Source organism: Vanessa atalanta, chromosome 26, assembly GCF_905147765.1.
Source record: "Vanessa atalanta chromosome 26, ilVanAtal1.2, whole genome shotgun sequence".
In the NCBI taxonomy this organism is placed as follows: Eukaryota; Metazoa; Arthropoda; class Insecta; order Lepidoptera; family Nymphalidae; genus Vanessa; species Vanessa atalanta.
Genome location: NC_061896.1, coordinates 5860291 through 5874533, shown reverse-complemented (window position 1 = coordinate 5874533; position 14243 = coordinate 5860291). Strand labels below are relative to the sequence as shown.

The window sequence follows — 14243 nt, the reverse complement described above, 5'->3', positions numbered from 1 at the left end:
TTGTATTATTTAATTTTGTTTAGAAAATTAGTGTTGTGTTTAGCGTTATTATTTATAATATTATCGATATATCAGTTTTTTTTTTATCAATATTAAATAGTTGTTTCTTTTTAAGATTATATATAATGTTAGTATCGTATTTTGGTTGAAAAATTACGGTAACCTGAAGTATGAACAGAATAAAATTTTGTAATCAATTGTGTATTGATAAATTATTAAGAATATTAATTATAAAACCAATCAATTTTATCGATCAAAATGCGTAAACATACTAGCAAATAAGAGAATAATTACGTATATATATTAACATTAATAACAATAAATAATATCGATATCGATAAAATAATACAAGTTTCGGAGCAACACATAAATCAATCACTGCGCGACCGCTCATAAAATAGTACAAAAGCATTCCGTGGTTTCAATAAAACTGCAAATTTAAAAAAAAAACCTCAAAGGTTGGGCTTAAATAGCTTAAAAATGGAATTATCGATTTAAGTTTGCGCATTCCGAAGTTATATTGTACTTTTATATATATATATATATAAAAGTATCATGAACAGTTTTATATATATATATATATACTATATATATAAAACTGTTCATGATATTATTTCTCTATTGCCAATTGCAATAATACCAAGTATTTCTGTTTGGCGGTAGAATACGATTCTAATAAGTTACGTACCCTCAACGTCGACAGGGTAGAGATATGTTTTATTGCAGCTTGACTGAACTCACAACTATAGCCGCTTGGACTATATCATATATAACGTAGACTTTTAAATATTGTTAAACGTGTTGTAATATCGATTTAGGACAACCATGTCCTGTAATGATATGTATACAGTTTTGTATTATAAATAAATAAGTTGACGGCATCTATCCACGTTTCACAAATACCTAAAACCATAGATAATTAAATAATAATATCCATATGTTTGCTTACAGCGTCCATAGAGACATTACAAGCTGGCGTAGGATCCTCGGTTGAGCTGCCTTGTGACGTCACTCCGACCCTCCCCAATGACAGCATGGGCCTTGTCATCTGGTACAAGCAAGGCCACGACACGCCGATATACACGTGAGTAAGAATACAACTATTGAGAAGGCTGTCATGCCAAAAGTGTAATTATATCCTCCAATCGAAATCACGGATGCAATGTATACTATTTAACTGACAGAATCCGATTGGACGGCAATTCGGCCCGACAGGTGAATTATCAGAACTGGAACCAATTGCCTTGCGTACTTTTCGAGGCAACGTGTAATGTCAATTTTATGAATCTGGATTGTTTTAGGATTTTTATTATTCAATTAGTGAACTGACCCAGCTGTTCGCATTGCTGCAATATTTTAATAATTATATATATATATTAATTATTATTATTAATATAGTGCAACTTCACACGAGATATTTTTTTTTTGATTTGTCTTATTATTTCCCGAGATAGGATAATCTACATACAAAGAAACAAATGTACCTCTTTGTAATAATAGTAGGTATAGATAATTTGACACGAATTTCGAAACGGATCTCCAGATCACAAGAGAGCTTATGCAGTTGCCTCAATATAGAAAAAAAAAATACATACAGAGTTAAAATATATTTTATATGAACGATTATCATTACCAAATACCAAAAATGTATGGAAATTTCCTAGATAGTTAGTTGCTAGTTGTCTAATGTGGTGTTAGGTATATAAAATAAGCCTATGTCCGTTCGTTGGGGTTCAAACTTGCTTCATACAAAAAATCATCAAATTCGGTTCAGTAGTTTTACCGTGGAAACGTAACAGACAGATTTACTTCCGCATTTATAATTAGTATGGATGTGATCTTATCAACAGTGATAATTAACGTAAAGATTTTTTTGTAAATATTCATCCATTTTTGATAAAGTACTGTTCTACATTATTTTTAAAATCTTGGAAATATTTAATTCAACATGACTTTCAAGATACATTTGATTAAGATAATGGTTTATTTGACGTATGCAGGTCTTCTGTATACCCTCAAATTCTCTTATATGTGTATCCTCGAGGCCTTTGTCCATTAGTTGAATAACTCCATTGAAATCCAAATATGAGTAACAAACCTGCATTTATATGCATGCTATCCATAAAATAAGTGTTCATTTTCGTAAACAAACGGTTTCATTTGAATATAATTTACATTTTATTAAGTTTCCCAATACAGAGACTTCGGCTGACAGTTGAGTCTAGATAGAGATTCAATTGGTGGTAGGGCATTTTGAACCCCGGGTAGGTACCACCCACTCATCAGATATTCTACCGCCAAACAGCAGTACTCAATTTTGTTGTGTTCCAGTTCGAAAGGTGAGTGAGCTAGTGTACTACAGGTACAAGGGACATAACATCTTAATTCCCAAGATTAGTGGCGCATTGGTGATGTAAGGAATGGTTAATATTCCTTACAGCGCCATTATCTATGGGCAGTGGTGACCACTTAGCATCAGGTGCCCCATTTACTCGTCTGCCAATCTATATCATAAAAAAAAGGAAAGACTATTATTACTTTCTCTCAGAACACTGACTATTGCTTCAAGGAGCACCATCGTTCTTTGTACCACAGATTTAAAACTTGAACTTTACATAAAATGTTCAAATAGTCTAATCTATATCTAATAAAACGAGCCGAGGTCTTTTAAAACGCGAATAAAACGGTATTTCCGGATTTTCAGCGCTCATTAAATTTTAACGCAAATCTATAAAATACCTATTATCCAGGGCTTGCGAAGGAGAACTCCGCGAGGAGTCGTTAATTGTATATTTTTATACGTTATAAAATTTACAACCGAATCAGTTTTAGTTGAAGTGGTTTGAAGTTAAATTGAATTGCAACTTTGTATTCGGAAACTAATGAATTCGAGTTAACAATAAACATGTTGGGGGGGGGGGGGGTCACGCTTAAGACACATACACCACCAATGGAATTTCATGTGTTAAATTGGTGATTAGAGAACATTGTCAGGAAACTTACATGTGTCGATTGATATTTCCATGTATCCTCGTGTATCCACGTCATAGATTTCATTGTTAATCTTTTTGAAGTTTTACTTTTGGTGCGTTACGAAAAAAACATGGATTGTTTTTTTATGACGCGTCAGCCTGACTTGGAAACTACACGAAGAAGACTAAGTGTCAAGTCTCACGAAATAGACAACTGTCGCCTGTCCGATGGTTTTAAAAAAACTCTCAGATTGGGTTGTCTGGAAGCTATGGCTAATTAGCCATAAGTCCGCCCATTGTACAACATATAAAATAATTGGTTATATTTTTGTTTTGAACATTGTTTCTATTTTTTTTTTGTTTTTAACCCTAAGATTTCTGTATTTTTGTTTGTGGTGTACAATAGTGTATTGTAAGTGTATTTAAACATGATTATTTTAATACTAAATTTTAAATGTTTAAATTTGTTAGTATTATAGTAATGGTGAAAAATTTATTATTGGACAACATCATCGGTTTTCATGGGTACGCCATTCCGAGATCCCCTTTTCGATTTCCGTCCGGAGTCGATGTAGAAAAATTTCATTAGTTTTCTATGTTGTCTTGGGTCTGGGTGTTTGTTTTACCGTCATTACTTCTGATTTCCCATAACACAAGTGCTTTAACTACTTACATTGGGATCAGAGTATTATACGTGATGTTGTTCAATATTTAAAAAAATTGCGCAGACGATCGTCACAAAACTTTGCTTACCCTTTAGGGTACAGAGAAAGACATAGGATACCTAACACTTGACCCCCCACCTCTTGTAATACGCGTGTAAAGCCGCGACCGAAAACTAGTTTATAATAAACCGAAGATTAATAGTGTTTCATAAATCGATTGCGCTGGCGTTTTTACTACGTAATAAATTATCAAGTTAAAAAAGAACATTTTGTAACAGGCCTTTATTTAATCCATTCGACGTATACAATATATTATACGAGATTGTATTGTCGTTTGTCACCAAATATACATCTTAATCGGTTGTGTGGAACTAGTTTAATATGCAGTTGTAAGATTTGACCCAACAAACCAGGGCCGGACCGTAAGTATAAAGGGCCCTGGCCTAACACTACTTAGGGACCCACCTAAGACGTATCTGAACAAAGACTTGAATTAAATTTATTGAATGGGTTTGACTAATTGCAGGACTCGCAGGGCTACAAACCATACGATCTGTTTAATTTAATAAAGCTATGGATTCTTTCGCATTATAGTCTATTTTTGACTTTGACTTTACTTAGCTGGGGCTTGAATCCACGGGGCCCTGGACTGAAGCCCAAAAAGCCATATGGTAGATACTACACGTACTATCAGATGAATAAGGTGCTTTGATTATTCATATGCCTAGATAGGTTGTCAAAGCTTAGAACGCATCGAAAAAACTAAGGCCAACAATAGACGCACACTTGTAAAGTAGTATGAGTTATCGGGAGTGTTTAGCGTAGTTGCTACGCACACTAAGATAATAAAGATAGCTGATTTCTTTTTGTTCTTTTGTAATGTGGCACTCTATCTAGATAATATATAAATGATCTAACTTTTAAGGTATTCTATCAGGGAGTTGCTTGACAGTGCGTAGTCCGTCTTCGGCTACACGTGGCAGGTGTCAAGGGTCATGTGTTTGGATGGGATAAACTATGTGTTTAGTCAGTATGAGCTACGTCTATTATGAATTTTATTCAATTCCTTCGGGCAGTTTTGGTGTGAATCTGATTTTGTTATCAAGAATCAACTAATATGGATATAGAATGTTAAGTGTCGCGGGACATCCGGTCGAAGTTGCTTCCGCTATATATCATGTGTAAATAACAGACACAATGAAATAAATCTATATAGTTTGAAACTAATTAAATGACAATCACAAAAATTTTATTTAAAATCTAGATTGGAAAATATGGTTTGAATAATATTATAAATATACTTTAGAAAGAGACAAAAAGGAAGAGAGGGAAATGTCGCCCGGAGGGGGCATAACGCTTTTTCCTAAGCCGCGTAAAAGAACGTCGATTAAGAAAAGTCTTGTTTTTTAAATAAATATATATTTTTCTGATTATTTTAAGAAGGTAATAGCAACGACGAATATATTGTACGAGCCACGCACACACAATTAAATAAAGGCAGCTGAGAGGGTCACGACATAGGAGTCAGTATTACTCCCTAAGCGCGCCAACAGATGTTTCACATATAAAAAAAAATTATAAATAAAAATAAAAACGAACGGTAGCCGAGATGGGCCAGTGGTTAGAACGCGTGCATCTCAAACGATGACTGCGGGCTCAAACCCAGGCAAGCACCACTGAATTTCCATGTACTTAATTCGTGTTTATGCGCGTGCATCTCATGCTCGGCGGTGAAGGAAAACATCGCGAGAAAACCTGCATGTGTCTAATTTCTACGAAATTCTACCACATGTGTATTCAACCAACCAACCAACCCGCTTTGGAGCTGCGTGGTGGAATATGCTCCAAAACATCTCCTCAAAGGGAGATTTACAGGCTGTTGATGTTGAAATAAAAATAAAAACGCACGGGTTAACGATACATGGATTCAATTAATAACTAAAAAAAAAACCATTTCTCTCGTCATGCCCAAAATCCTCCGATCACGGCTGCCTTTTAAGGCTCGATTAAGATGTTAAATACTGACACTGAGTGACAAGCAGGATACTTGGATCAGGTACGTAATTATGAAGATAAAGCTCTATAATCAAATATTCAACTATAAATTATTTACACACTACCTATAAAAATGAGCCGAGATGGCCCAGTGGTTAGAACGCGTGCATTTTAACCGATGATTTCGGGTTCAAACCCAGGCAGGCACCACTGAATTTTCATGTGCTTAATTTGTGTTTATAATTCATCTCGTGCTCGGCGGTGAAGGAAAACATCGTGAGGAAACCTGCATGTGTCTAATTTCAACGAAATTCTGCCACATGTGTATTCCGCCAACCCGCATTGGAGCAGCGTGGTGGAATATGCTCCAAACCTTCTCCTCAAAGGGAGAGGAGGCCTTTATCCCAGCAGTGGGACATTTACGGGCTGCTAGTGTAATGTAATGTACCTATAAAATAAGGGCGATACGAGATGGCTCTGTGGTTAGAACGCGTGCATCTTAACCGATTATTACAGATTCAATTGTTCGTGTGTTTATATTTAATTGTAGTGGGTAGTGAAGAGAAATATCGTGAATAAATCTGCATGTGTGTAATTTTCTACAATCTACCAACCTGCGTTGGAGCAGCCTGGTGGAATTAGCTCCAAAAACCTCTCCCCAAACGGATAGGAGATCTTAGCCCAGTTGTGGGTCATTTACGGGCAGTTAGTATAAAGTCAAAACTACCAAATGGAATTTTATACGGCTTTCACTAATGGATGGAATGTTTCATAAGGAAGGTTTAGGTATATATTATATCAAGACTCATTAAATCGACTCATTGAAAATGATAGTTAAAGTTGTAGGGTTTTTTTTTAAAAGAATAGGCCATTATTATTTACCCCAATTAATCTTCAAGCTTGTGTTAGAAGTGGGGACGATAATAACCCAAAGAGTCAGGATCGATCTTGCGTCTTTTTACATCTCTTGGCGGCTCTTAAGCCTTTGCGCTATTGACTCTTAAATATGCTATGCTGACCAATAGAGATGTATTTTATGACATAAACATTTTATGTAGACCTTTATTCTACCCGAGCGAAGCCGGATTTAATAGCTAGGGTTTCTATATATGTGAGGGTCCATGATAAATATAAGAAAGAGTTAAGTCATCGTTTATTTCAGTTGATCCCTATACTAGGATGTAACCGCATTCCGAACCTGTGGTGGTGGTGGTACCTTCACAATTGTTTGTTAAATGACGATTCAAAAGTGCTTGTAAAAGACACAGACGATGCGTAATGAAAACAAAAATCAAAATATGATTTATTCAAGAACGCTCACAAGTGCTTTTGATTTATCGCCGGTTCGGAATGTAGATTCTATCAAACGGAACCGGCAAAAAACTCGGCAATTACACCGTTTAATGTACAAATATATTTATGTATCTTCAAACAATATTAACTCCGAGCTCTTCCGTTATATTTAATAATATTTATATAAAACAGCGTACGTCTTATTTGTAATTTTTTGGAACGAAGTTCTTTTACGCGTGTTACGCTAGAGTGAACTGGCAGAAATCGTCGCATTAGACACTAAGCGGCATTTCCCCCCTTTTTCATTCTCTCCGGCTCTTTCTATTACATACGGTTATGTGTAACATTTTTACACATATAGGGTTATTGGTAAATCGACGTATTCCTGTTAGGAGGTGATAGGTGATATTTGTATGATGCAAAAGTGAACCATTTTTGAGGTAAAACGTTTTTTGGATTTTTTTCAAAATAAGTCAAGTCAAAAATGTAATAGATTATAATGGATATTTTTTTTTAATAAATTTTTGAAGTTGCATTTTTGACTTATTTTGAAAAAATCTAAAAAACGTCATAACTCAAAAATGGTTCACTTTTGCATCATGCATATGGGGGTAAAAATTATTGCAAATAGTTACCCCTATCACCTCCGAACAGGAATACGTCGAATTACCAAAAAACCTGTATATTGACTTACTTTTGCTATTGATTTACTTCAAATGGGATTTTAAATAACAATTTAATAAATTCTTTGTTAATTTATTCCATTGGGTCTGTTATTACTTATTTTGTACCTAACATATAGCTAAAGCAACTTTGCTTCAACCGGGTGTCACACGATACGTTTTTTTTTCTAAATAAGTTTTAAATGTATTTATAGGCAAATGTAAAATATTACGAGGAATGCTATTATTGAATAGAATAATACTCCTAAGCGCATTTTTTAGTCATGTACCTACTATAAATAATTAAAACTATGACACAATAGAACGTAACTGTCTACGGTAATTTAATCTTTATTATAAACTAATGTATTAATTCTTTTTTCAATTAATTAGATATGACAAGCGGGAGGGTGTGACGTCACACTGGTCCGATCCCTCGACGCTGTCCACGCGAGCGACATTCCGCACCAACAGCGAGCCGGCAGTTCTATTACTTACCAAACTAAGGTAATACAAAACATTAATTTATTTGAAATAAAACTAGTTTTTAACGGATTTTCGAGCACTTTGCAGTGTTCGTGGTCACGGGCAGACTCGTCGTAACAAACGTCGGGATGTTAAAATAATTAATATACGCGATTAAATCCGTTAAAAACTAGTTTTATTTCAATGTGTAATAATCGCGAAAATCTAAGACAACATTATTAATTTATTTTTACATGTGTGTGTAACTACATATGCGTCTATGTGTGTATTTTATGTACGTATATTGTATATATATTTGTTTTTGTCTCTTTGGTCTAGTGTCTAGATTAAAAAGTTATTGAGTTTTTAAAGCGAAAAACTCTCAGTAGCTGCTCTTTCTCATAATGTGTGGTACCTATCCAGGTGGGCTTGCACAAAACCCTATCACAAAGTAATTCTTTTTTATAATTAATCACAAACATAATTAGATCTCTTGATTAATGATCGAATATAATTGATAGAGCAGTAAGTGTCACGTGATTGCCTCGTTGATTTAGTGGATAATTTATACAGTAGAAAAACTGGTAATTCAGGGTTCAATCCTCGGGCTATTTAAGTTTATCAATCTCTGGCGTTTGGATTCTTTCAATACGAAAATGAATCTATTAGTTCGACTATAACTTTTTCATAAATATTAGCTCTTTAATATGTTCCTAAAGCTATTTCAATCGCGAGAGCCGATATGTCATGATGAACTTGTTCCCGTAATGACACTGCGTTATACTCGATTGCATAAAATTGCACTTTAAAGCAATATAAATTTTATCAACATAAATATCTTAATCAAGAAATTTCACAAAGAACGTTTTCGAGTTACTTTGTAACGTAATATCAACCAAACACAAAGATGGGATTACTTGTTATGTCAATTGTAGACGAGTTCAAACAGCGCCGCCCTAAAGCGGTAGACACACTTATAGAGTTGATATTTTAATTTGAATTAATAATTATTTAATAGCCGCTCATTCTATCATAACACGAAGATAAGGAACACGAAGATGTTATTATGATGTTTTTTAACCAATGAGTGATTAGTAAGACATGAATTTAAATATATATATATGTATATATATTATGAGTATCGGGCTGGCTGACAAATAGGGACGAAAATGAAATAGCAAACAAAATTAATAAAATATTTATTTTTTTTTTTTTTTTTTATTTATTTATTAAACCAAAAGAACAATACATTAATAATACACAAAACGGTACAACAAAAACCACAGACGGTTTTCCTGCGCACCGCGGATTCAAAAGACGATAACAACATATTAAAATGATAACGAATTAACAATGAGTATGAGTAAAAATAATAAGTGTAACAGAAATACAAAATTGAGGGTAGAACTAAAATAATAGCTTTGTAATAATGGTCGACGCTCGCGCACTGAACTAGTTCCAGGAATTTACAATTTGAATAGCTACACTATACAGCATGTTCCACATAGAATTTTTTTAATTTGTTTTTATAATTTTTTATGTTTAATTGTTTTTTTATATCATTAGGGATTTTATTAATTAAAGTAGGAATAACATATTCCAATACTCGCTTGCCATAGTTATTATTGTATTTAGGAATATTTAATTTTTGATTACTGACATTTCTTAATTGCATGTTATAATTATTAGTATTTATTGTTTGATTTACATTAAAATTAAAATATTGGTCTGTTAGTAGCATGAACTCAATTTTAATATTAACTGGCATTACCTTGCAATAAATAAATAAGTTGTGATAATTAGTTTTATATAAGTCTTTAATTTTTTTTGGTACAATTGTTTTTAACAATCTTAGCTGCAGTTGATAAATTTGATTAATATGTGTTCTCCCTGTTAAACCATAGCTGCTGAGTCCGTATGAAATTATAGATTCGCCGAGAGTTTTATACAACATCAATAAAATTGAATATGGAATTTTATTACGTAATAGACTAAATTTTGCTAAAAGGGCTCGTAACTTATCACAGACACTATTTATATGGTCTTTCCATTTAAGACGGTTATCAATAATTAAACCAAGATATCGCTGGTTTTGAACCATATCTAATGAGGGACATTTACAATAATTATTACTATTTCTGTGTAAACATGTATGACTATGGGCAATGATCTTTAAACTACCATTATATCTGTTGTGACTTGAACTAATGTACATAGAATTTGTCTTTGTGACATTTATTACAAGACCTACATCATGTGACCACTTCGTAAGTACGTCAAAATCCGATTGAATTTGTTTTAATGCTTCGTCTATGTTATTGTGCGCTGACAGGAGACATGTGTCGTCTGCAAACTGATACATTTCACAGCTTTTAATAGCATTTTCTAAATCATTGACGTACGTTATGTAGTGCAATGGTCCTAGTACCGATCCTTGCGCCGTTCCGTGTGAGACGTATACTTCATCACTAAGCGATTCACCTATTTTAACACTGTATGCTCTGTCTTTTAAATAGTTTTGACACCATTTTAACAAAGGTCCTCTAATTCCATTATTTTCGAGCTTTTGCATTAAAACAGTATGTCTGAGCGTGTCAAAAGCCTTACTATAATCTATAAATACAACTATTACATGTTTTTTATCATTTAAATGCTTATTGACAGAGTCGGTAAATTTAGATAATAACTGCGTGGTACTCTTTTTCGGTTGAAAACCAAATTGCTTATGAGATAAAATATTATTCTCTTTATAAAAACATTGTATTTGTTGACAAATATATTTTTCTACTATTTTATCTATTGTTGGTAGTACTGTAATAGGTCGATAGTTTTCGTAGTCATCACTTTTACCTTTTTTAAATAAAGGCCTGACTAATCCAAATTTTAAATCTTTCGGATACTTACCTGCAGTTATACAGTCATTAATCAATTTTGCTATTATTGGAGCAATTTTATCATTTAATTTTTTGAGATCTATGACACGTATATTGTCTATGCCTGGAGATTTGTTATTGTCAAGTGACTTAATAATATTAGAAACATTATACACACTAGCCTTTTTAAATCTACATGACATATTAACATGTCTTTCATAATCATTTATTTTTAGTAATGGTATTGTACATGTGGGTATAATATTTCTAACACTGTTTTTAAAAGATATTGCAAAGTTATTTGCAATATCCTTCATTGGGATGCTATTTTTGTTAAAAGCTTTTATAATAATTTTATCCAAGGAGTTTTTAACTTTGCCAGTTAATCTATTTACTATTTGCCATAATTTTCTATAGTCATTTTTATATTTATATATTTCGCTTTTATAATAGTTATTTTTAGTAATATTTATTATTTTATTTGCAAAATTTCTTGCTTTATTATATTTAAGTTTTAATATTTCATTTCCTATATCTTTCTTCCATTTTTTAAACAATTCATCTCTATATTTACATGCTCTGATTATACTTTTGTTCATCCAATGATTGGATGAACGATTTGGATTGTTTTTTATTTTTATTTTAGTTTTTGAGTTGTTATAGCATTTATTTATTTTATTTTTAATATACATGTAGATATCATCAGGGCATGTCATACGATCGATTGGTGTCCAATCGATATCGTTTAAAAGCTGTTGCAAATGTTTATAGTTTAAAATAGTTTTATATTTATCATCATTCTGTATAGCGGTTGAGCCAACACATGCTAAGGCAACCATTCGATGGTCGGCCAGTACAGTGTCGAGCGTCGAGGTGTATATGTCTAGTGAATGAGATCTCGCGTATATGTGGTCTATGCATGATTTTACTATTTTATTATTACGTAATCCAATACGTGTATAATCTGAAATCCCACACACCAGACCCAAACCGTACATCATATTGTTATATTTATGTTTGACAGGATTATTTATTTTTAAGTCAATGTTTATATCTCCCAACAAAAACAAGTCATTAGATAATTTAGTGTTTTTAATAAGTTGTTCGAGTTCCTCAATAAACAGATGTTTACTTAAGTTCGGAGGGCGGTAAAGTGCACACAGATTAGCGACGTATCTGTTCGGTGTAACTAAAGTGCCCAGAATACATTCAAAGTGTTTTTATGAAAATTAATTTAAATTTAATCTTTTCGTACATTCTATAAACCGCCTTATTTATTTAAAAAGCCAAGCGTAGAACATAGTTTGTGTTTGTTGTCTCTATTTGTTTGAGATGTGGGACACGAAACGCGATACATGTTAAAATAACAGCGTTGACATTACACAGGCGTTATTTATTATTTATTTTAATGGTTGGATCGGAAATCACAATGGCGTTCAAATTTAAAGCGATTCTGTATGAAATATTTTCATATTGATAGATAACTTACAAATGAGAGATATAATAGATATGAGTGTCTCGTTGGTCTAGTTGCTGGCTCATATGGCTGCAGAGGTGAAGAGGCTCGAGATCCTGAGTCCTAGGACCTATCCGTTCATGTCGGATTTGTCTTCCCATCGGATTCTGGGAGTGCAAGAATAGCGAATGTATTTATGTTTCCGCACACACTTGTGCAATATAATATGTGGTGCGTTGGGGGCTAATCTTTGAGATTTGCCGAATTGGCCGAAATTGGATAGGACGACATTATTATCCGTTACTGATGAGTAAACTGTTGAAGACCGTTTAAGTTTCTTAATATTTTCATTTATATTTTATTGGATAAGCGTCTTATAAAAACGTTTACCTGGCTGACTATCAACGCATAGCCAAACCTATTGAGCCTAGACAGCTTAAATTCGGGACATATGTCGATTTATTGTATAATTTTAGATCAGCTCAAAATTATTGTTTTGTAAATGGCCTCCCATTAAGGAGCTTCCTATGAATTTTATCTGTATGAAGTGAAGTCCGGTCAAGCTGCTAGTAAACCATAAGCTAGGTGGTCCATCAATCCGTCGTTAGCCATTAAAAATGGCTCGAACATATCAAAACAACTCATTTGAAAGAATTTACTTGGTGGTAGGGTTTGTGGCAGTACAACCCACTATTTATATGTTCTACCACCACCACACAACAGTAGAGGCCAGTGTTACTACAGGCGCAAGGGACATAACATCTTAGTTCCCAAGTTTGGTGGCACAAGAAAGATGATTAATATTTTTTAGAGTCAAAGGACCCAAAAAAATAAATATAATCAAACCCAGCCAGGATTACAAAGTTGTAACACTTTTTATTTTACAGAGCTGAAGACGATGGGCAGTACAGATGCCGAGTTGACTTCATCAGGTCACCCACGAAGAACACTCGACTGAATCTTACAATACTTAGTAAGTATCCTCACAAATTTCTAGATTATGTCTACTGCTATGAGGTAAGTACGAGTATTTTTTTTATGGCTACTATTGGTGACATTGATTACAGACATTGGCGCCATATGATATTTTAAGCACGTCTTACATTATCAATGCGCCACCAACATTGGAAACTGAGATGTCACGTCCCTTGGGCCTGTAGTTACATTGGCTCCTTTAAACCGGATTAGTATTACTGTTTGCTGGTAATGTATATATATATGATGAGTAGGTGGTACCTACCTAGAAGGGCTTGTACAACCTAACACCAAGTGAAGTGAGTTCCTTACTCTATCTCTCTCTGTTCTTTTAACCGGTGTTCATACTACTCGACGACCTCGGTAGTCGAGTAGTGTGAGTGTGATTTTCCATAACACAAGTGCTTTAGCTACTTACATTGGGATCAGAGTAATGTATGTGATGTTGTCCAATATTTATTTATTTATTTATAAATTTACATTTATTTATTCAAAAAATATATTCATCAGAATAGTTTGATTGATACGAAAGGAACTCCAAGGCATTCTCAGACAATCTTTAGGCTTATCAGAAATAAATGACGATTGTACTACTATTAAAGTAATACTCAAATTCTTTAACTGCTTTATGACAAAATCGAAATCAAAATATTCTTTCTTCAAGTAGGCGCATTAAACACTTTTAAACCTTTATGTTACAGCTGAATTTAATGTGAAGCTACCACACGACGATTTCATTGTATTTATTTAGATAAAGATGTGTTTTATATGAGGAAATTACAAATGAGTTTCTTGGTGGCTTGTAGCTTTGTAAATACAATCTTATCCTCTAACATGACAATTCAAAATTGCTTAAATGTGCTTACTTGACAATAGAATATTATGAC

At 33.4% G+C, this 14243-nt stretch overlaps 1 protein-coding gene across 1 annotated transcript in view; it reads left to right on the top strand.

Moving 5' to 3' along the window:
- Positions 1-14243, top strand: part of LOC125073965 (nephrin-like) — an 80654-nt gene that overhangs the window by 28587 nt on the left and 37824 nt on the right. The window contains exons 2-4 of the mRNA XM_047685096.1: positions 952-1084; positions 7981-8094; positions 13269-13354. Of these exons, the coding sequence (XP_047541052.1) occupies positions 952-1084; positions 7981-8094; positions 13269-13354 (333 nt within the window). The remainder of the gene's footprint in view (positions 1-951; positions 1085-7980; positions 8095-13268; positions 13355-14243) is intronic.